This window comes from Xiphophorus couchianus, chromosome 18 (assembly GCF_001444195.1).
Source record: "Xiphophorus couchianus chromosome 18, X_couchianus-1.0, whole genome shotgun sequence".
In the NCBI taxonomy this organism is placed as follows: domain Eukaryota; kingdom Metazoa; phylum Chordata; class Actinopteri; order Cyprinodontiformes; family Poeciliidae; genus Xiphophorus; species Xiphophorus couchianus.
In genome coordinates, this window is record NC_040245.1 from 1,387,192 (window position 1) to 1,407,026 (window position 19,835).

Genomic DNA, 19,835 nt, shown 5'->3' on the forward strand with positions numbered 1-19,835 from the left:
TAATAGTTATCTTAATAGATAGATCGATAACCCCATTCCCTCAAAAAAAATAATTATGGTTACTCGGTTTGAATCAGCACAAGACCTAATTAAGTAAATGTCCAAAATTTTCCAATCCTTTTTTCAAAGAGATTATTGTCCATAAAGCAGTTCCATATCCTCGAAAAATAAACAAAGTCCTGGAAGTATTTCCCCAAAGTCCCGATCCAAAATGAAAAATCCTAACGTCCAAACCCCTCCCCAAAAAGATACGAAAAAAAAGTGGTACCACCAAAAATCCCCAAAAAGAAAAGTACAGTCCAGATCTCACCGGGAGCGTTTCTCTTTCCCCTCGGTGGCGTCCTCTCGCACTGGCGGCGTCCACTTGCACCGGGCGCCGTTTCCTGGGTGCAAACTCCGATCCAGTTCCTAAAATACCATCTGTGGCACGGGGCGATCTTTGATAGCTGTTTTTATGTCTTTCCTTTGATTTTTACTAGTTTTAAACGATCAGATAAGTCAAAACTCCCGCTGCACAGATCCCACGGTCAGCGTCTTCCTCCCCGCTTGCGCCTCTCGCGCCGACGCACACACCCCTTTTTTAATTACCAATTCGTTGCACACACACCTGAACATATCAGGATTTACCCGAAATCAGTTATAAACAGTGGAAAATTGAATACTTTTTAACAATGAAATCACAGCAACTGTTCTACACGACAGGTTGATACATTTACTTTTTAATGTATTTATTTAGGAAACAACAAACATAGTGGTTATGTTACAAGCATGTGACAGGAGGAATCTGGGATCAAACCTACAACCTTCCTCTGAGCCACAGTGTAGGGTGAAGGTTGTGATGTTGGTGCTTCTCATCTGAATAATCTGGTTTTTCTTGTTAGAAAAGGTTTATTTTTAAAGACGCCTGTTCAACAAAATGTGAATATAAAGATCACATCAGCCAGTCACATGGTGGGAAGGTGATGGATTTAAGCCTCCAGGCATGGAGGGGACCAGCTGTTGAAGCTCATACTGGACTTTGACTCTTTTCACCTCACAGAGTCACAGAGAACGATCTGACGGAGTGGAGCAGGCAAGATGCCCAGACTTATTCATAAATGGATTTAAAGTTATTTTCATTTAATCAAAACATTTGTTTGGTCAGAAATGATGCAGGTATTCCCCAAATGACAACGTACATGTGCCCAATATATTTTTATTAGCATTGGAACAAAAAAAATGGCAAAACCAAAATAATCAATTAATAACTCACCAGTAAATGTAAAAATATTTACACAGCAGCTAAACTCTCACCATAATTATTTTGCCATTTACTTTCATTAGGTTTTCTGTTGACTGAAAAATATACCAACCCATCATGTTTCCACCATAAATGCTTTCACTTTTTAACATCAAACATTAAATTTTAGATTTAAATGAAGACCAGAAGATTTCTTTCCCCAGAGATTTATCAAAGGCCAACCAGACTTGGCGCAATCTGACCTTGAAAAGTGTCTTTCTGCCTGCAGGCGTCTCTGTTGGCCTGTCTGGACTCAGGTGCTGCTGCTGCGCCGCCGCAGCTTCCAGGACGGCCTGGTCCTTTGGTTCTCCTTCACTTCTTGCATCACCAGTCTTGCCAGTTGCTCTTTTACTTCTGCAACATTCTTTGATATTAGTTTTTATGATGTTTTGTGCTGTGGCCATTGGGAGTCGAAGACTTCTGATTATTACCTTGCAGCCATAATTTGCAGTGACGGGTCCTAATTTAGCACTTTTGTTGCAGCCATGATTTGAATCCAAACCAAGTGCAGAAAGCTGCTGTTATTCCACTGAGGTCATCTGCACACATTAAACCGTGTTTATTTGGATAAACTATTTGGAACATTGGAGAACGCAGAAAACTCACAAAATCCCAAATTTCATCAGGTAGAAATGAGAATTTGCATAAAAGTGGGACTAACAAGTTTTTTTATCTTTTGACCCACATAGTTTCTGTTGCAGTAAGAGGAAATATTTCTCAAGTTAAGCAATAACTTTAAATCTAAATTTTCCGGGGTATGAATAATTCTGGGCACCGGTCTGTTTGTGCCGGCAGCAGATTGATGATGTTGTACCAAAGCTCTGAACTAACCTCAGTCACATTCTCCGTCCCTCAGTGACGATGACATCATATTCGAGGACTTCGCCCGCCAGCGGCTCATTGGCGCTAAAGACGAGAAGGAGGAAGAGGAGGAACCGTTGGACTCACCCAAACCCGACGACAGATAGAGGCGACGGGCGTCACGGCCGTCACTGTTGTTGTTTTGCTGCTGTTTGTAGTGTGGAGCCGGCAGAGGTTACCTGTAGGCCGAGCCGCAGTCTGGACACCCTCCAAACACTCGGTGGTGGCGTGTTTGTGTGTTTGTTCATGTCCGTCCTCTCTCTGCGTCCCGCAGGGTGTAGAATACCGCAGCCTTGTGTCGTCGGGCCGAGCCTCGGCAGGAACTCAGAGCCGGCGATCGCTGGACGCATGCCTCTCTTTGTTCTTCGTATTTCCATTAGAGACCGATCGGGAGTTCAGTTGTGTTGAGATTAGTTTCAGTGTTTTATGTTGAAGGGTCTTTAAAAACACTGCCAAATTCAGATGTCTTGCAACGGTTCCCCACCAGATCAACATCAGGGACTTCAGCTTACGTCTGCAGGTGAAGAACCGACCCAACGAGACAACAAGGAACCAGTGCATGAAATATATCAGTATTTTATTGTTTATTGAGGTCATGAGTAATGAAGTTATCCTTGGTTTGTTTCCACACGTTGATCATTACCCAAATCATCATCATTGGGTTAAAAATATTCTCCCAGCTCATGAAAGCTGTGCCTACAGTCACCAGTAGTAGAAAAACCAAAGCAGTGGTTTAGTTAAAGAAATGCAGTGAGACCCACTGGAACATGCATGTTGCTCCTAAACGACACCAGAGATCGTTAGAAGTCCAATTCCACAGAGTTCTGTGGTACTTTATGGTTCTTCTTAAAACCCAGCCGCGGTTCTGACCTCCAGGTGAAGACAGTCCTACAAGATCAGTGAAAGTGGCCTTAATTAATGACATTTCCTATGTATGGTCCCAACAACTGGTCTGCAGACCAACCAGCCAAAAGATTATGACCCCAAACTTTATTAGGTTGTCTACAGATTCTGGACTGGATGTGATTGGTTGTGATTGGTTGTGATTGGGCGAATGGGAGGCAGAGCCTGGTCTGGCTGGTTGTTGTGTTGCTCAGACGTCCAGCTGGTGTTTTCTGTCTTCAGGCTCGTGTGACGGAGCATCATCCTGCAGACCAGCTGGTATCAGCGTTTTATTGTCTGCTTTCCTTCTTGACACCGTGGCTTATAGAGATTGACATGAAGCTGAGCGTCTATGTGGTGGAAAACAACAAAGCCCATCAGAGCAGTTTTGGTAAAGTTCTGATGCTCGTGCGTTCAGTGCAGCAGGTTCAGGTGGTGGATCTTGGTGATCTGCTGCTTCACAACCACAAACAGTGAGGAGGCGAACTCTCCAGCTGAAATGTAGCAAATGTTGCAGTTTTGGTTCCCAATCGAACCGAGTTTACTGGACTATCAGGAAGGAAAACACCCTAAAGCTCTGCAGACCTCACTGCCTCAGCTAAGGTCAGAGGTCATGCTTGATGACAAAGAGAGAAAATGGGAGAGTTCCAACTCTAGAACCAGAGCTGATCCAGAAGAACATGAAGGTCTTCCTCACATTTTCTGCTAACACCCTGATGACCTCCGACCTTTCAGGGGAAATCCTGATGAGTTTAAAGTGGAAGTTGTTGGTCCCGTTTCCTCTGGAGTAAAACCAACGCAGCATTTCAGAGCCAGAGCTGCGGCTGAATTTGGTGCGTCAGGGTGTTGGTCTCTCCTTCCTCCTTCCTCTGATGATTTGCTGTAATTGATGGAACCATAATTTCTGCTCTCTGAGAGGAAACCCTGAAGGAAGAGTTCTCTCGAACTCAAGCTCTCTTGCACTGATCCGGTTTTGCAGCAGGATATTGATCAACAGGTCAAAATGCAAAACAGAAACCAAAGCTCTGGATTGGCCAAGTCAAAGTTCAAGCTAAAGTCTGGTTCTAAAACAATTCCTATACTTCCACAGTGATTTTTAAAAATCTAGTCTGTGATTTAGAAGATTACTGGTCAACAGAAGTAAATTCCCAGTTTGATCTGGTTCAGGTGGTTTTAAATCATTTATTTCCCCTCAGTAAAATGAAATCATCTGAATTTACTGGAGTCATCTCTGTCTGATGAGTGAATTAGTTCCATTTCAATTAAATGTGATAAAGTATTAAAATGTGTAGGGGTGAATACTGTTAACCAACATTGCACATGTTTAAATTCTGTTGTTCCAACCTGCTGTGCTACCGCCACCTGCTGGTGGCAGCCTGAACAGCAGATACAGTAGAAGATGAAACCCCTTAAATTACTTGAGTTTTGACAATATTTTCCACATATTAATATATACAAAAAAAATAATGACTTTAATCTGTAATTAACTGTAGATTTCTGTGTGAGTTTTATTTTTAAAAAGCAGGATTTGTTCCTCTAAACTCCTGATGATGATCAGTGAACTGATCATCTGTGTGTTAAACGTTCACAGTTTTTCTCTTCGTCAACCCTGTGGCCGTAAACGACGGTTTCTGTTTAATATTTGCTGATTTTAATATGAAGTGAGATTCTGAACTTGTATTTTCTGACAGATGTTTGACACCAGGTTGTCTTGGAGACTCGAAGTCGGAGGATGAGGAAGAAACACATCATGTCTGTTTATACTTTAGTTCCAGTTGTGGTTTATTTTGATATTGTCAGAGAAACGTGTATATTCCCCACAGTCTTTAATAAAAACACTGTTAGAAGCTCTGAGTGTTTTTACTGTCAGTCATGATTCACACACAGCCTGACATTTGTGATCAAAACTGTTTTAGTTTTTTAACAGCTTTTTCCAGTTTCACATTATTTCACTTACAAAATTGATTTTGTTTTTAAATATAATGATAAGGTATTATTAAACCCTTCCTGCTCATAAATATCTGTACAATCATAGAGGATCTTTACTCATTAAAACAGCTGGAATGTGACACTGAAGAAATAAAAGACAGTTTGACGCCAGAGGAGGAAGTTAGACATATTCTAAAAAAATAGAAAAGATGGCATTAATTTTAGCAGTGGGAACTCTTCTAATTATTAGCGGCACTTTGGCTAACTTTAGCGCTTAGCACACTTAGCTTCTGCTTCATTAATTTTTCAGATAAATTTTAAAATGCTGATTTACTGTTTTGTAAACTTTCAGTTGAATAAAGTTAAACATGTAAATTTAGATTAATGACTTTTATGAATTCTTTAACTCTGTTCGTGCTCTTATTTTGAAGTGGATGAGGACTGTTTACACAGCAGTTCCACTTCCTCTTCCGCCATGTTGGATATCAACATGGTGGAATTTAGCACGTTAGCATTAGCTTCCGCTAAATACCAGAAGCTAATGCGCTTTATTGTTAGCCCAGCTAATGTCTATGATTAGTGCTTCAGGTTTAGCACAACTAAATGTTTTTTATTTGTTGATGTTATTGAAAACACTTCCTGTTCACACTGGGATCCGCCCACAATGACCTGCTGGTCCAATCAGGTGCGGCCTTTGAGAACCGGATTATTTTGGCTCCTAATTTGTCTCAGTGTTGGTTAAAGTCATGATGCTAATTAAGATGGAGGCTTTCGGTTCATAAATACTTTACACTGCGTTACTTTTGAAGAGTCAGACTTGTGGGCTCCTGACCGGATGTTGTCAGAGTCAGTCAGTCGTTTTCCAGAAGAAACCTTCAGAGCTGAGATCTGGAACATCCTCTGAAGGCCTCGGCGGATCTCTTTGGTACCAACACCGTAGATGATGGGATTGACCGTCGCGGGGATCAGGATGTACGCGACGCCCATCAGGGTGTTGATGCCCGTTGCTATGGGGATGTTGATGCTGCCGGACAGGAAGGCGATGGTGCCCACCAGGTAGAAACACAACATGACCATCAGGTGCGTGCTGCAGGTGTGAAGCGCCTTCATGCGCTCCTCGCTGGCCGCCGCTGCCCTCACCACGACCTTCACGATCTTCACGTAGGAGAAGAAGATGACGGGGATGTCCACACCCACGAAACAGACGATCACCGCCAGCCCAGCCGCCTGGTTCCTCTGCGTACTGACGCAGGCCAGGCGGACCAGCGCCATGTGGTCGCAGTAGCAGTGCTGGATGACGTTGGAGCCGCAGAACCACAGAGAACCGGCCAGAACCACCAGCGCCGACATGATGGAGACGCTGCGTAGGAGCGCGAAGACGAGCAGCTTCAGGAAGGCGGAGGAGCTCATGATGTCCGCGTAGCGCAGCGGCTGGCAGATGGCGACGTAGCGGTCCAGCGCCATCACCAGCAGCAGCGTGGACTCCAGCGACGACAGGAAGTACGTGGAAAACATCTGGATGAGACATCCGGTCAGCGAGATATGGCTCCAGTCGAACAGCAGGTTGAGCAGCATGTTGGGGAGGATGGCGAAGGCCAGCAGGGCGTCCACCACGCACAGCAGGCACACCAGGACGTACATGGGGCTGTGCAGGCGCGCCACCCTGCGGATCACGTAGAGCAGCGCAGAGTTTCCCAGCAGCACCGACAGGAAGCAGAGGAAGAACAGCAGCGCCAGAATCCAGCGGCGGTCCTGCAGCTCCGGAAAACATCTGAACCGGAAGCTGGAGTGGGACAAGTTCCTGGTGAGTGGAGCGTCCAACATGGCGCTGCCTCACCTGGAAACAACAATCAATCAATCAATATTATTTATATAACACATTTCAGCAACATTCAAAGTGCTGTAAGTAAAAACCACAGAACTACAACCTCATAAAAGACATTACATGGTAAACATTACATGTTGCTGTTGTTACGCATCAGAACGTTGATCAACGTTTCATTGATGATGTTTCAGAAACAACTCTAAACATGTGGCTTTCAGTCTGGATTTAAAGGAACTCAGTGTTTCTGCTGTTTTGCAGTTTTCTGGAAGTTTGTTCCAGACTTGTGGTGCATAGAAGCTGAAAGCTGCTTCATCTGGAAGGTTGATCAGCAGCAGATCTTTAATCTGTTCAGTGATTTATAATCTACCAACAGCATTTTAAAGTATTTCCTCTCAGTGGAAGGTGACAGAAGTCCAACTTTGTTACTGTCTTTATGTGGCTCTGAAGGTTCAGGTCAGAGGTCATCACCAGATGTTCACAGATGATTCTGTAAAAATATTGTCTGATTTTCTCTAATCTAACTGTTAAGCAGGGAAAATGAACCAGTAAAGATTCAGATCATCTGTTTTTATAATAATTGTTTTTGCTGTGATTCCTGATTCTGAGATGTTTTAAAACAATTTAACAAACAGAATTTATTTTTATTTGGTGTTTTGTGCTGAAGGGGCAGAAAACCCAAAGCCTGTAGTCAAGTTAGAGCAAAGCTACTTCAACAAGTTTTTACTCAAGTAAGAGTGAAAAAGTATTTGGTAAAAAGTTTACTGAAGGACTGAGGACCTGATCAAATGATCACATTTCATATTTAAAAATCACACAATTAGACGGACCAAAATATAAAGTTAATTGGACATTTTTGTTTTAAGGACTGAAATTAAAATAATACAGAATAACAAAATCAGGCAAAACAAAAAATATTTCCAATCAGTTTTTCTCAATAAAAAACTGATTAAACTTTGACAGAAGCTGCAGGTCTGAGTCCGTCTGGTGGATTTCTGGTCAAAACATGTTTGATTTTTATTCAAAATCCAGAAATTTTACTCAAGTAAAAGTAAAAATTCTCTCAAAAGTATTTTTTTCCAATAAAAATAAAATAAAAATGCAACTTTACTACCAAACTCTGGAAGCGAGTTGTATAAAAATATTAAAGTCCTATTATTTAGTTTCGTTAGTCTGTGAAGTAATGAAACATCTATTCAATAAAAAACACAGATACTAATAAAATCATTTTAAAAAATTTCCCATAATGAATATGAATTTTATGGTTCTAAATAAATTCTGAATATTTAGATATTAAACTCAGTGGAACAGATTTTAAATCCTTCAAACTTACAGGAACAAAACTTATCATAAAACTGCTTAAATACAAGAACTTGGTTTGATACAGGAAAATAAAAAGGTTGAGTTATTTCTTTTTAGTTCGCATGAAGCTAAAGAAATTCCAGTTTTTTTACATCTTCATCATTTCATTTCATTTCACACTGAAAACTAAAACCTAAATGTTTCTTTAGTTTTTAGGATCGTTGTTTCAGAACCTTTTTAAATCGACACAGAAAACACAAATAATTCACAAATGATCATATAAAAAATGTAAACTAACATCGACAAAGGATTATACAGGAAAAATCAAATAAATATTTGTTAAATTCAATTTAATTTTTGTATTTTAATTTAAGAAAATGAAAAAAAAACTCAATTTGTAACTTAACACTAATTAATTTAAATTAGGAACTTTAAGTAAAAATACAGTTTTAAAAAAAACCTGCAAGAATGTGAAAACAATCGGGATTTCCATCACTAATTGGATTAATAGAAGAACCAGAGAAATTGTCCGGTTCATTAGACCGGCTTAAATTTAAATCAAGCAGTCGCGTAAACATGAAGTTATTGAACAGGTATTTGGTAAAACCAGATCTAATCTCTGATCTGCTTAAATAAATAAACTCCAGTTTCTGTCTGGAAACATTTAGAGGGAAACTCAAACAGTCTAAAATCCCAGTTAAATTTCCTACCTGCTGCTGGATCCTCATCAGGACACGCCGAGTCTCCCCTCAGCTCGTCTTATAGCCGACGTCCAGACGTCCCACAGGACGGCTGACCCTGAAGGCAGCGGCGCTGGGATTGGCTGCAGGAGGTTTAAATCTGATTCTCCAGAGTTTATTCTCCATATTGGCATAAACGTGAAGTTAAACTCATAAAAATGTGTTTATCATCACTGAATAACAAACTCATCAATAAATTATTGATCAAAATGATCAAATCAGGGTTTCTATACGTTTTCCTTCCTGGTGTTGAACCAGAAAAAGTCAGATTTTCACCTCTGTTTGCAGATGTTTTGGTGAATTGGTTGGTTATCTGCTTCATTAGTGTCTCCTGCTGGGAGTCCCAGAGCTGCGGCTCTGACCTGAACTCTGACCTGAGCTCTGACCTGAGCTCTGACCTGAGCTCTGACCTGAACTCTGACCTGAACTCTGACCTGAGCTCTGACCTGAACTCTGACCTGAGCTCTGACCTGAGCTCTGACCTGAACTCTGACCTGAGCTCTGACCTGAACTCTGACCTGAACTCTGACCTGAACTCTGACTCAGGATGCAGAGCAGTTTGCTGCCTGGGTTCGTCACTCACTGACTCGGCTCTGCAGCAGCTCCTGCTCTGGTCCTTCACAGATGCTGGGAAATTAGCTGATGATGAGACAACATGCAGAAGATGTTTGTGGAGAAACAACGATGAAATCAGATTTTTATTGTTATTGTTCAGATGTTTCTGACCTTGCATGCAGCTGGAATGAGTCTTGAAACCTGATGTGAGTCGTCCTTTCTGGGCTTTACCTCATCATGTCGTGTTTTGTAGCGTTTTGACATTCAGTGGCTTTGGTTGATATTGATGTTCTGGTCTAATGTGGGGACAGAAATAACTAAAAAGGACTCTAAGGATGTTTTCACACCTGGTAAACTCGGTTCTACTGGAACCAGAACATCTGGTCCACCGCCAGCTGCTGTGGTTCTCTTCCTCTCTGCTCTGAGTCAAACCAACCTGTTCCCCTCCTGGCCTGTGGGGGCGCTGCACCAAGAACCACTGAAGGAAATGACACAAAAACCTCTGAAGACACTGAGAGCAACTTCCTGTTTCACCGGATGGAAACAAGATGGAGGCGTCAGATTTTAGTGTTGGAGGATTTCTCTTTAGTCTTTGGCTAAAGACCAGGAGCCATTTCTGCTGCTAGCGCTAGGCTAAAACGCTAGTTTTAGATATATTTACCCAGAATTCATTGCGATGTAGTCCACTGCCTGCTTTTGAATGCTAATCAAACTCTGATCTTCCAAACCTTGGTCTGGGTTCAGTTTGAATCCATATGTGAACACCGAGCGGACCGGAGACCGCTCAGTGGTTCTCGGTGCAGCGCCCCCACTGGCCAGGAGGGGAACAGGTTGGTTTGAGAGACAGAGAGAACCACAGCAGCTGGAGATGAAACACATGTTCTGGTTCCAGTAAAACCAGGTCTATCGGACCATCAGGTGTGTCCATGAAAAGATCAATTTTATGCAAATAATTTGGAGTTACGTTACAGAAAAATCTGTGAATACTGAACCACCAGTAAGGCGATGTCTTCTTAAAGATCTTGTGTGTGTGAAGGCAGGATGCTATAGGCTCCATGTTCTGGTTTCTAACTCTACAGTTCAGAACCGTAGTTTGTTCTGATCACGTTTCCAGACCAGGTGCTGGTTTGCTGGTTGATAAATAAAGTTCGATTCAGCCATGAACCAGCTGGATCAGAACAAATCAGGTTTAAAATCAATAAATGTGGCGACTGCCTGGGCTCAAAGTTCAGACTTAAAGTGATTCCTTACAAATATCACAGTATTTTGAACTGTTAAAGAAAAATCCTCTTAAAAACTAAAATATTATCAAGCAAATGTTTGAAACATTTTTATTCATAAACAATATGGAACCAAAAAATGGAAACAGTTTTTCAGCTGTAAGTCACAGCCTGCGAGACGACAGCGTCCTCCAGATGTGTTTTCGGATCTCGGTGGTTCTGATGCCGTAGATGATCGGGTTGAAACAGCTCGGCAGAAACAGGCACAAGATGCTGACAGAAAGGCGGCCAGCGCTTGGGAGACTGTTCATCCGATACGACAGGAAAGCCGTGAGCGCGAAGGTCAAACTGATGACGATGACGATGATGTGAGTGACGCAGGTGTGTACAGCTTTAGCACTGGATTTACCTGAACGCAGCACAGAGCGGAATATGATTATATATGAAGCGGTGATGCACAAGAAATCAAACACAGTGACCAGGAAGACTGCTAATAACCCAACCAGACTGTTGATGGCTGTGCTGCCACAGCCCAACTCCACCAAGGCCATGTGTTCACAGACACAATGGTTTATCACATTCCTGAAGCAGTACAACACTTTACCTGCCAGAATCACCACCGTCACGATCATGACCGCATCCCTGACCAGAAGAGGAATCACAAACCTGAGGAATCTGGGTAGAGACATGTGATCATGGTAGGAAAGGGGCCTGCAGATGGCAAAGTATCGGTCCAACGCCATCCAGAGCAGCAGAGTGGACTGACACGTTCCTGAGAAATGAACAAAAAACATCTGAACCAGGCAGCCGCTCAGAGAGATCCCGCTCGCGTTGAACAAGATGTTCAGCAACAGGTTGGGGATGAGAATCAGTGGCAGGCACATATCAACAAATGACATGCAGGCGATGAGGATGTACATCGGGGAGTGGAGGCTCCTCTGTGAAATGACCACATAGATCAGCAGGGAGTTGGCAAACAGAGACACAAAGAACAGAATCAGGAAGGGGATCGAAATGAAGGATTTCAGAGCTCCAAGCTCACTGAAGCCACTGAAGATGAAGTACTGATGTGAAGAAATGTTTTCCTTTAATGGTTCCATCATCGTTTTCTACCAAACCGTCCTGGTCCAGAGCTTCAGATCAGCCTGAAAGCAAACAGATAACAGGTCAATATTCACTTCTTAATGTCCATCCATCATTTGTTTTTTGTTTTTTTTACAGCTTTTCAAAAATGAGTTGAATGATCTGATTGTTCTTCCCAGTAGAGACGTTCCTGGACCGACCGTCAGACTGACCCATCTTTTGTCTGTGTTTCCACTAATGTCAGAAAATACAATTTCACTATTGGTGTGTTTCCATTAAAAAAGAAACTGGGTTAAAATCACATCAGTAAGTTTGTTCGCATGGTAGTGTCCGTTATCCTGCAATAGCTAGCCCCGCCCACTTCGTCACAACCCTCCGGGGCTGACTACTGACCAGTTCTCTGTCTAACAGGTCCGGAAAATCTCTAAGACCTGGGTATTACCCTAAAAGAGATCTATAAGAGATAATCTATTTAAACTGGTGTCGAAAGCGATTCGTCTAGCTCTAACTACCTCCAATCCAGAAGTTACGACCCTTTTCAGTTAAGAAACAGTCAGCTGAGTAGCCCTCGCAGCTGCATAATTCCAATAACCACTTCTGTTAACGGTAGCTCGCTTTCTAAAATATAACTCGCTCTTGGAACCGACTAGACTAGATTTAGTGACTTGGATGTAAGTCCCTGGGTCATTATTTTACTCTCGCCAAAGGAAATCATGAAGCCCCCTCTTTACTAGAACCATGTACATTAGTTTTACCTTTATTAAAAGAACTGAAAAATGAATAAATGACTCAATTAATTCCAATGTCCACCAACCTCATTAGAATTTTAGAGTATGAATTTATTAAGCAAGCTTAAGCAGGGATATGTGACATACAAATCAATAATCAATTGTATATAATTCAAGAGCAGTGTAATAAAATCAACATGTATAATCATACCCTACTGTCTCTTTTCCCTAACCTATGTCGCAGATTCTGAGATAGCTTTTTAGGAAGCAAGTTCAACTCATACCCAGTTGGTGGTGGATCTTTAGCAACAGGAATGTCCGAAAACCTTGGTCTGAATCTTTGTCCTTTGTGTGGAAAAATCCTCTTTAGAATAGAAGCAAAGTAGAGAGGGCTCAATTGCTTTTGAAAACCCAACTCTTTATCCCTCCGGGACCTTTGTCTTTTCTCCAAGTCTGTTGCAATGTTTGGGTTGAGGTAAGACCGACGATCGAATCAGGAACCCGGGTTGGATGATTGGAACTTGTCTCCCTTTGGCGGCACGAAGCTTCAGCTTTCCCCGTGGCTCCAGGGTGTGGTCTACTGTTGTTTCCTCGATCTGCTTCTTCGTGTTAGCTCTACTTCGGTGCCGCAGACAAAGAACAAGAACTTCTCCTTTTCCGTCTGCTTATATACAGTTCTCTGCCATGTATGTGTATGGGGAGTGTTAGTTTACGTGGTTTCCTGAACATCTGCTGATTTCACGGAAACCCCCGTCGGCCCCTCCTGTCTGCTGGCTGGGATGGAAAGTACCGTCCTTTCCTCAGCGTGTTGTTCTTAGCCAACCATACTGCCCCACCCATCCTGTGCGTCTGGCCATCTGTTCAGAACTGCTTGCGACAGCAGGAACTCACAAGTTCCCCTTCTCCTTTTTCCCCTTTTCCTTTTAACATTAAAAACTATGTGCTTTTCTCTGATTAACTTTTAAACACAGTCAAATATTAAAAACTATGTGCTGATTTCCATTAAGCATTAATCATAAGCATTAATCACCTCTTTCACTTATTATAAATCATCAAACCTTAATCATTTCATTGTTATCATGTTATTACAGATCATGATTCGTACACTTCAGAATCATTCAGTGATTACTTACATACAGTCATTTTACCTATTGTATTCATCCATGTTCAACTTAATCATTATCAAAACACTCAATCATTATAAATCAAAACACAAGATTGCTTTATTTCCTTCAGGCCTTCATGCACCTTTTTCTGCGTGTACCTGGATAGATCTCAAACCTCATACCAGTTTTCTTGACAGTAGCTTATTAAAAACATGGATCCTGTCACTTCCTGTCATCTTCTCTGTCTTTTCTGACTGTTGTTGCCTCCATTTGATACGTCCAGGAGACCAAGCGCAAAACTTTTCATTAAAAATAATTGTATTTTTTTCGTGTTGCTAACTTGGAAACGCCCAACCGATTCAAACTGATGTCCACCTCATGCCTGCAGCTGTTTCTACTGTTCCAGTAACGAAGGTTCTGCTGCAGCGTCAGAAAACTTCTGCTCACATTTCAAGACACTTTAGACAAACTAAAAAACTAAAACTAACAAAATAAAAACCAGATTTTAGCCATTAGCTCTCACCATCCTGAATGCTGCCAAGAGGCTAGTTGCCTATTTCTGTCTTTAACTTTTATATTTTTTATCTGTAGAGTTGCACCTAAATTTTGTTTCTTTGTTACAATGAGAATAAAGATTTTATTCTATTCTACTGAGTTTTGTTTTGCATGGTTTAGATTTCGCCCTCTCAGCCGATTCAAACTAATTTATATCTATGTGCCAATAAATTGTTGCAGTTCTGCTGTCATGAAGTCCAATCATGTCTGAGTCTCACTCTCAGTTTTCCAGTTATGTCAGTTTTTAATTGAGTTCAACTCGTCTTTGTTTCACAAGTTTGTATCTTTGGAGTTTGTAGAGAAGAACTAATTAGTTTGTCTTAAATAACTGAAGAATATTTTACCTGAGACCTGGAAGATACAAACTTTCTGAGTTGAAATTTAAAACAAAATAAGATGCAGAATATGTTGCAGGTTGAGACATCAGGCTGTAATTTTACCCTAAATGTGTTGAATATTCAACCAAACCAAACCACTGACATGCTCATGTTTTTAAAAAGTTGCATGTTTGTATCTTTATGAGAACTTTATGTCCTTCTTTCACTGGCGTTTGTACTTTGAAGGATAAACTTCTGACAAAGCAACAAAGGTGGGAGAGAACAAGAAGGTCAAAAAGTGACTGACATAAAACTGATCTGGAAGCAAAACAGAAATGATCACAAACAGAAAATTCTGTGTTTTATCAGTTCTTGTGAATTTAATGTGAACCCTGACAAAACAAAATCTCGTCACCTTCATTTTTTAAGAAATCCTTTTTGACTCCAAATTTCTGACTGGCATAAGAAAGAAAACAATGGAAACTGGTTATATATAAATAACATTTTGAAAAGTAGTATTTCAAACATCAGACAAACCCCAGGAAGAGCAGATAAATCAATGATAGATCAATAAAAATCCTGAAGAAATAAATTGTGAGGTTCAGAGTCCTTCAGATCAGCTGCCTTGTAGAAACCAACCATCCTGGATTATGAGAATAATAAACAGACAAAATCAAAGGTTTGATGGTTGAACTGGGAGTTACTGAAGCTCTGCTGACAGTTCGGCTCTAAATGCTTCACCTGTTGCTGAATGTCTGCAGACTGACGATGGCTTCAGTGAAAGGAAACCCACTGAAGCTCCATCTTTATACCCTCTGTCAAGTTACCATTGGCTGCAAAGATTATAACTTAAAACATGCTAAAAATAATTAACAGAATACCAATAAATCTGCAATGTTTCTTCTGTTTCCTTAGGCCATATATACAGTTTGAAAATAAATTATTTCCTGTACTGTTAACTTCATTTCTTCTGGTAAAATTAATCAATCTTTGGTATAAAATCCATAAAAAGTTGTTTCAATGCACAAATTTTTAGTTAGTTTTTTTCCCTTCTTATTCTAACCTTGAGAAAACAAAGAAATAAAGAGCTTTGTTGTAAACTTGTCTGTTTTTTTCTGAAAACATGTTGATGTGTCCAACACTAAAGAATCCTACTGGTCATATCTTTGGTTTCTCTCACACACTTTAAATCTTTCCTTAAATACAGTTCATGGTACACCTATTCACCTCTAACAGTAATGTTTAACTTTTGGTGTTTTACATTTAAACATTTTATTATTTATGCCCTTTAATAGACACATTAAAATATTCACGTGTACCTTTTTGTTGACATTAAACGTGTAGTACAAATAGTGTTTTTTTTCTTTGTTGTTGATAGTAACTGTCATTTACTACCGCAAGTAAATCCTTTTGGCTGCTTCTACCTTATTGGTCAGTCAAGGTTAATATCAAGTTTAAGCAATTTGATTGGCTATGATGGCTGGGGGCGGAGCCGGCGGTAAGAACTGCGATACGTCACAGCGCCCGCCATTTTGGATGTGACAGATCCGCCAGTAAGCTAAGACAAAATACAAGTGAGTGAACCGAACATAAAGCGCTCTTGTACGAAGTATTTTATTTTATTTCTAATATTTATGGTCATGGCGGGAACAATAACGGAGCTGTACGAACTGTTGTTCACGCCGGAAGAAGCTGGATTCTATGTTGTGGACTTTTTTTAACTAAATAACTGGAGCTGTGAAGTTTTTCTGGATGTTTTCCTGGATTCTGGAGCTGCAGAACCGGACCGTGAGCCGGAGTGGACATTTGGACCGGAGTTGGAGCGGTTTTGTTGCCGGACCGTTAATCCCCGGTGGGGTGAGTAACCCGGTGGGAACCGCCATCATCAGGACGAGCATGACATGAACGTCCGCTAAGCTTATAAAGCTAATGGTTGATTTATTAGTGAAAGAGACTAAATATGTGAAATGGATTCATTTAGTTCTCCAGTCTGTTTTTATTGTTGGGTTTCCTTCATTTCCTTCAGTTTAAAGGAGGTTTTGTGCAGAGTTGTGTAGTAGTTACATTTACTCAACTGGATTTACTTGAATTAACTTTCTGAAAAAAGAACTTTTCAGAGTATTTTTACTACGTTGTACTTTTTACTTTTATGTGAGTCATTTTATGATGAAGTATTGCTACTCTAAATTGAGTTTGATTTCTGAATTTTCTACCCACTGAATGAGAAACAAACATGTTTTAACCAAAACTTCACCAGACAGACACACACCTGCAGTTTCATGTTATTTATTGAAAGAAACTGATTTGGAAAAATATTTACTTTTACTTGATTTTGTTATTTCTTTGTTACTATATGGACACTTTTTGACAGCCTGAGACATCCAACATATAAACATTTTATATATATATAGTGGAGAAAAAAAAGTTGATATTACAAAAAACCGTAACATCTTCAGTTTTACCCTGATCATTCAGGACTTGAACAGGCCTAGAGTCAAGAAATGGACAGCTAACATCTCTGCACACCCCACACATCCTGGACACAGACACTCCTAAGACTTGAATCTTTAGATTGGTGCTACAGAGAGTAAGTTACAAACATCAGCCGCCAGAGAGGGAGTTTATTCCCCGGGGTGTCTCTATAATTAACCCAATGAAAACCTTACGCTGAGTAGTAGTGATAATAACAATAATAATTACATTAATAGTAATAATAATAATACTTTATTGATCCCCTAAAGAGAGGGGGAGAAGGATTTAGTCAGTTACTCTATGAAACCGCCACTACCACAACCCGCTATTTTTGTGTTCTTTTCCTTTAAAGTTTGTCTAAATGAAAAAACAAAAAGAACATTCTGTTCATTTGACCCATTATTGTCTATATATGTGTATATCAAGTATGGTGAAAAACCAGTGATTTGAGCTTTTTTGTCATTTAAGGATCTTGTAGCTACTGAGTGAGCCATAACCTCCTCTGTTGTTCAGTTAAATGTGAGTGATTCTGTTCAACGGCTGAAGTTTGGTCCAAACGGATCAATGATCCCAAACAAAACAGCAGCAGAATGATCGTGGTCTTATTTTAGAACAGTATTTCATAGTTCTTATTTACCGATAAGAAGGCAGCATTTTGAGGATGTTTTGTCGAATCTCAGTGGTTCTGACTCCGTAGATGATCGGGTTTATACAGCTGGGAAGGAACATGTACATGATGCTGACAAAAACACGACCAGCGTTTGGGAGACTGTTCATCCGATACGCCAAGAAAGCCGTGAGCGTAAAGGCCAAACCGATGACGATGACGATGATGTGAGTGATGCAGGTGTGTACAGCTTTAGCACTGGATTTACCTGAACGCAGCACAGAGCGGAATATGATTATATATGAAGCGGTGATGCACAAGAAATCAACTACAGTGACCACAAAGACTCCTAATAACCCAACCAGACTGTTGATGGCTGTGCTGCCACAGCCCAACTCCACCAAGGCCATGTGTTCACAGACACAATGGTTTATCACATTCCTGAAGCAGTACAACACTTTACCTGCCAGAATCACCACCGCTGACACCATGATCACATCCCTGATGAGAACTGGGATGATAAACCTGAGGAATCTGGGTAGAGACATGTGATCATGGTAGGAAAGGGGCCTGCAGATGGCAAAGTATCGGTCCAACGCCATCCAGACCAGAAGAGCCGACTGACAAGCTCCTAACATGTGAATCAAAAACATTTGAACCAGGCAGCCGCTCAGAGAGATCCCGCTCGCATTGAACAAGACGTTCAGCAACAGGTTGGGGATGAGAATCAGTGGCAGGCACATATCAACAAATGACAAGCAGGCGATGAGGATGTACATCGGGGAGTGGAGGCTCCTCTGTGAAATGACCACATAGATCAGCAGGGAGTTGGCAAACAGAGACACAAAGAACAGAATCAGGAAGGGGATCGAAATGAAGGATTTCAGAGCTCCAAGCTCACTGAAGCCACTGAAGATGAAGTACTGATGTGAAGAAATGTTTTCCTTTAATGGTTCCATCATCGTCTTCTACCAAACCGTCCTGGTCCAGAGCTTCAGGATCCGCCTGAAAGCAAAGGAACAACAGGTCAATATTCACTTCTCAATACCCATCCATCAATCCATCCATCATCCATTTAACCAAACAGAATGGAAGCTGCTTTTCATTTCAATGGTAATGAGTGGTTAGACAGCCAAAGGTCCTTCTTCACAGCCTCCACCTGTACCTTTAATTTTGTTTTGCTTCAGTTTCTGCCAACCTGACTTCAGTCATTTTCATTACAAAGTCTCTTTTATGGTTGACTGCTGCAAACCTTTTCCTTTCCTTTCCTGCCTGTTGTCCAATTTCCAACAAGACAGACAACCAGTTCCTTCCTGAAGCTACATCTACAACAAAGTCTTGAAGATTCCCATTTAAATTCCCAACTACAACAAAAACAAAACTCTGAGTTTTAAGTGGAAAATCTTAGGAAAAGAGATCTCCACATGTCTGTAGCTGTCTGTAGCTTGACTGGGTTCACAATGTTTCTTACTCTTTTGCACCTCCAATTTAACAGCAGTCAATAATTGATTTAACCTTCTGTCCCTTTGTTAGACATGTGGCTGTAGGTGTACTGATTATTGACGTCTAGTCCTATGTGACCAGACCAACTTTTTGTAACTTTCTCTCCAAATGCATTTCATTCTCACCAGGAACACAATTACACAAATAAAGTAATATTTTTATATCTTAGTTTCTTTGCACCAAACCTTTCTGTACTCACAGCTTCCTTTCTGTAAAGGCCTTTAACAGTGAAATCAGACAGGACAAAGATGTCAGAAAAGAAGAAAACACTTTGATAAATATAACCCTTAAATTCCAGGACATTCACAAATAGCTTTAAATATGGAGAAATATTATAAACATTTACAATAAAACATTTTATTCTAGGAGTTGAGAGCAAATAACTATTCATGTTCTGAACAAGAACCTTTAATGAACTCTGATAGTTTTTACATGATGGATGAAAAGTATTTTATAATCATTGATAACTAATTTAGCAATAACTTGTGGATTACCTATTGCTAGAATCTGGTGCAGTGCTGGGAAAAGCAAAAAACGAAAGAAATCTGCAAGGAGGTAAATAACAGAGCTGTAAATCTGCAAAGTTTTAAAAGACAAAATATATCTATTAATAAAAACATTAAAAATACTTCAGTCTCATGAGAAATTAACAACATCGTAGAAAAAACTCAAGCAATTTTGGTCAGGAAAAGAGGCAAAAAATGTTTCATTTGCTTCATCACAGAATTTTTTTTACCTCAATAACAAAACTTTTAATTTTTATTTTAACAGAAATTGATGTCTAAAAGATTTTAAATGTATTGTTAGCATTTTATATCCATAATTTTATCTTACAAGTTTCAGAATTTCAGAATGACCTACATGAACAACAACA

At 40.5% G+C, this 19,835-nt stretch overlaps 4 protein-coding genes across 6 annotated transcripts in view; 1 reads left to right on the forward strand and 3 right to left on the reverse strand.

Annotated features, from left to right (window-relative positions):
- The window catches only part of arrb1 (arrestin, beta 1), a 28,784-nt gene extending 23,915 nt beyond the window's left edge, over positions 1–4,869 (forward strand). For all 3 annotated transcript variants that reach the window (XM_028045283.1, XM_028045284.1, XM_028045285.1), the window contains exon 19: positions 2,136–4,869. In XM_028045283.1, coding sequence (XP_027901084.1) covers positions 2,136–2,247 — 112 coding nt within the window. In that variant the 3' untranslated portion in view covers positions 2,248–4,869. The remainder of the gene's footprint in view (positions 1–2,135) is intronic.
- On the reverse strand, positions 1,954–7,064 carry or55e1 (odorant receptor, family 55, subfamily E, member 1). Its single transcript, XM_028045295.1, has one exon. The coding sequence runs from the start codon at positions 6,773–6,775 to the stop codon at positions 5,708–5,710; it is 1,068 nt and encodes a 355-aa protein (XP_027901096.1). The 5' UTR covers positions 6,776–7,064; the 3' UTR covers positions 1,954–5,707.
- Positions 7,065–10,229: 3,165 nt separating this feature from the next.
- LOC114161761 (olfactory receptor 52N2-like) lies at positions 10,230–11,925 on the reverse strand. Its single transcript, XM_028045334.1, has one exon. The coding sequence runs from the start codon at positions 11,691–11,693 to the stop codon at positions 10,755–10,757; it is 939 nt and encodes a 312-aa protein (XP_027901135.1). The 5' UTR covers positions 11,694–11,925; the 3' UTR covers positions 10,230–10,754.
- A 5,311-nt stretch (positions 11,926–17,236) lies between these two features.
- On the reverse strand, positions 17,237–18,442 carry LOC114161765 (olfactory receptor 52N2-like). The gene has a single exon (XM_028045338.1). The coding sequence runs from the start codon at positions 18,418–18,420 to the stop codon at positions 17,485–17,487; it is 936 nt and encodes a 311-aa protein (XP_027901139.1). The 5' UTR covers positions 18,421–18,442; the 3' UTR covers positions 17,237–17,484.
- Positions 18,443–19,835: the final 1,393 nt, after the last annotated feature.